General features: G+C 41.0%; 1 protein-coding gene across 1 annotated transcript; it reads left to right on the top strand.

The window, feature by feature from the left end:
* The first annotated feature begins 405 nt into the window (after positions 1 to 405).
* LOC141049918 (olfactory receptor 2D2-like) lies at positions 406 to 1,329 on the top strand. Its single transcript, XM_073546759.1, has one exon. It carries the CDS (start codon positions 406 to 408, stop codon positions 1,327 to 1,329), a length of 924 nt encoding a protein of 307 aa, XP_073402860.1.
* The last annotated feature ends 1,514 nt before the right edge of the window (positions 1,330 to 2,843 follow it).

The raw sequence follows: 2,843 nt of genomic DNA, 5'->3' as shown, positions 1-2,843 counted from the left end.
ATAACTTAGAACAGTGTTCCCTAATTCCGGTCTGGGGTGCCACACAATAAATGTCTTGTGGAAAACTAAAGCTGTGAATAAAATGAAAATTCTTTTCTCTGCAATTGGGAGTGCCAGATTTCCAATTTTTTTATATATTATTGGGATTGGTACCCTTTTTCTGTGCACCCCGTCTTCACACTCGGAGTGACGTGCCTTGTATTAAGACTGCCGTAGTCTTAGGGCCCAATACTCCGAGGGTCATCTCCACGTGGGGCTTATCAGCATCGATAATCTGTGTATGAGGCATTTTTTCTACATATAGATTATTGTGATCTTTTATTTTTTTCATTATTTACATAATTCACTTTCTTACAAGAAAGAGACTTCAATCAGTTTCTCTTGTTTCCAGTGTCTTCACTGAAAATGTGCGACATCAACCAGACTGAAGTCACAGAGTTCCTGCTCCTTGGATTTAAAGGTCTATATAAATACAAATTCCTGCTCTTCATCCTTTTCCTCTTCTGTTACCTGATGATACTGGCTGGAAACCTCCTTATTATAGTGTTGGTGTCCACCAATCACAACCTCAATACCCCAATGTTCTACTTTCTCAAGCATCTAGCTGTAGCCGATATCCTTTCCACTACGACCATTGTGCCCATGATGTTAAATATAATTCTATATGACATGAAGGAGGTGCCAGTGAGGATCTGCATCTTTCATCTCCATATGGTATCCATATTCGGTTATAACCCGATTTTTCTTCTCACAATAATGTCTTATGATCGGTACTTGGCCATTTGCCGCCCGATGCGCTACAATTCTATAATGCAACCTCATGTTTGCTTCAAGATGGTTCTTGGCTCCTGGTTTTTTATCTTTTTCCTTTCCTTTGAGATGATTTTTGTTTGGGAGCTGCAGTTTTGTGGTAGCAACACAATAGACAACTTCTACTGTGAGTTTGGGTATCTTCTGGAATTGACTACCTCCGACACTCTCCTCTTGACTTTGGTTGACTTTGTATTTTCCATCATTGGCGCTGTCATCCCTTTGGCTTTAATTCTTATCAGCTATTTGAGTATTTTCTTCATCATAATGATCCTTTCATCCACCAGTGGCTTGTCAAAAGCCTTCTCCACATGTGGCTCCCATCTCACCACTGTATGCATCTACTATGGAACTATCCTCATGATTTACATGTCACCATTCAATGGCAGATCATCGAGCACGAACAAGTTCTTATCTCTGCTGTACATTGTGGTGTCTCCAATGATGAATCCCATCATTTACAGTATGAGGAATCAGGAGATCAGGAGAACTCTTCAACAAATGTTTAGACAATGTTAAGGATATACTTAAATGCAGCACACATATTTATGAGACTATCTTAGCTGATTACTGTATTTCCAGATGGGGAAAAGGAGGAACAGAAGATTTGTCATCTGGAATTTCTTGACAGAATATTCACAACTAGCTGAAGAGCCCGGCATTGCCCGGGCATACTAACCAACTCTCGTTAGTTATAACAAATTATAATGATTATATTACACATAAAAACATTTCACATCATATATTCAAAACTACAGATTTTAAACACAAATTAACCAAACGATTACCAAAGTATTGATAGTATTTTATTTTCAACTCATTCAAGAGCCTTTTGATAAACAACATGGTTTTTCCTTTCGGTGCAAGGATGAACAGATTTTTGGCAGTTCCAACTCTGGAACAGACCACGTAAAGTTGACAATGAGAAAAGCATGGAGATTGCAAATCGATCCCTACTACTTTCAAGGACTGTCCCTGAGCATTGTTAATGGACATTGCAAATAGGAGTTGAACTGGAAACTGGAGGCGTTTAAAATAAAAAAAAAATCAGATGGAATGAGTGGAATTCTTGGAAAGAAAATGTCCTCTCCTTTGGCACATCCTGTTTCTGAGCCGTGTATCTAATCCTATCCTGTGTGATAATGTCTGATGAGCTGTGTCCCTAATCCTCTCCTGTGAGATACTGTCTGCTGAGCTGTGTATCTAATCCTATCCTGTGTGATACTGACTGCTGAGCTGTGTATCTTATCCTATCCTGTTTGATATTGTCTGCTGAGCTGTGTATCTAATCCTATCATGTGTGATACTGACTGCTTAGCTATGTATCTAATCCTATCCTGTGTGATACTGTCTGCTGAGCTGTGTATCTTATCCTATCCTGTGTGATACTGTGTGCTGAGCCTTGTACCTAATCCTATCGTGTTTGATACTGTCTGCTGAGCCATGTACCTAATCCTCTCCTGTGTGATACTCTCTGCTGAGCTGTGTATCTAATCCTATCCTGTGTGTTACTGACTGCTCAGCCGTGTATCTAACCCTACCCTGTGAGATACTGACTGCTGAACCGAGTACCTAATCCTATCTGTGTGAAACCATCTGCTGAGCCATGTATCTAATCCTATCCTGTGTGATACTGACTGCTGAGCCGTGTATCTATTCATATCCTGTGAGATACTGTCTGCTGAGCCGTGTATCTAACCCTATCCTTTGTGATACTGACTGCTGAGCTATGTATCTAATCCTATCCTGTATGATACTGACTGCTAGAGTTGAGCGAAAGGGGTCGAAAAATTTCAAAAGTCGCTGACTTTTGGCAAAGTCGGGTTTCATGAAACGAAACCCGACCCTAGGATAAGGTCGGCCACGAGGTCGGCGACTTAAGCGCCAAAGTCGCGTTTCAAAAGTTTGTTTTGCGCACTTTTTCAGCCAATCAGGATCCACGGACACTGTGGGCAACGTGATGGCATAGGCACGGGTCACCACCATCTTTCAGAAGGGCATGCAAGTGATTGGTTTGCTTTGGTGGGTGTCAC

This window comes from Dendrobates tinctorius, unplaced genomic scaffold (genome assembly GCF_039654945.1).
Source record: "Dendrobates tinctorius isolate UK_male_01 unplaced genomic scaffold, ASM3965494v1 ptg000151l, whole genome shotgun sequence".
Classification (NCBI taxonomy): Eukaryota; Metazoa; Chordata; class Amphibia; order Anura; family Dendrobatidae; genus Dendrobates; species Dendrobates tinctorius.
This window is presented reverse-complemented; position numbering and strand designations above follow the sequence as displayed.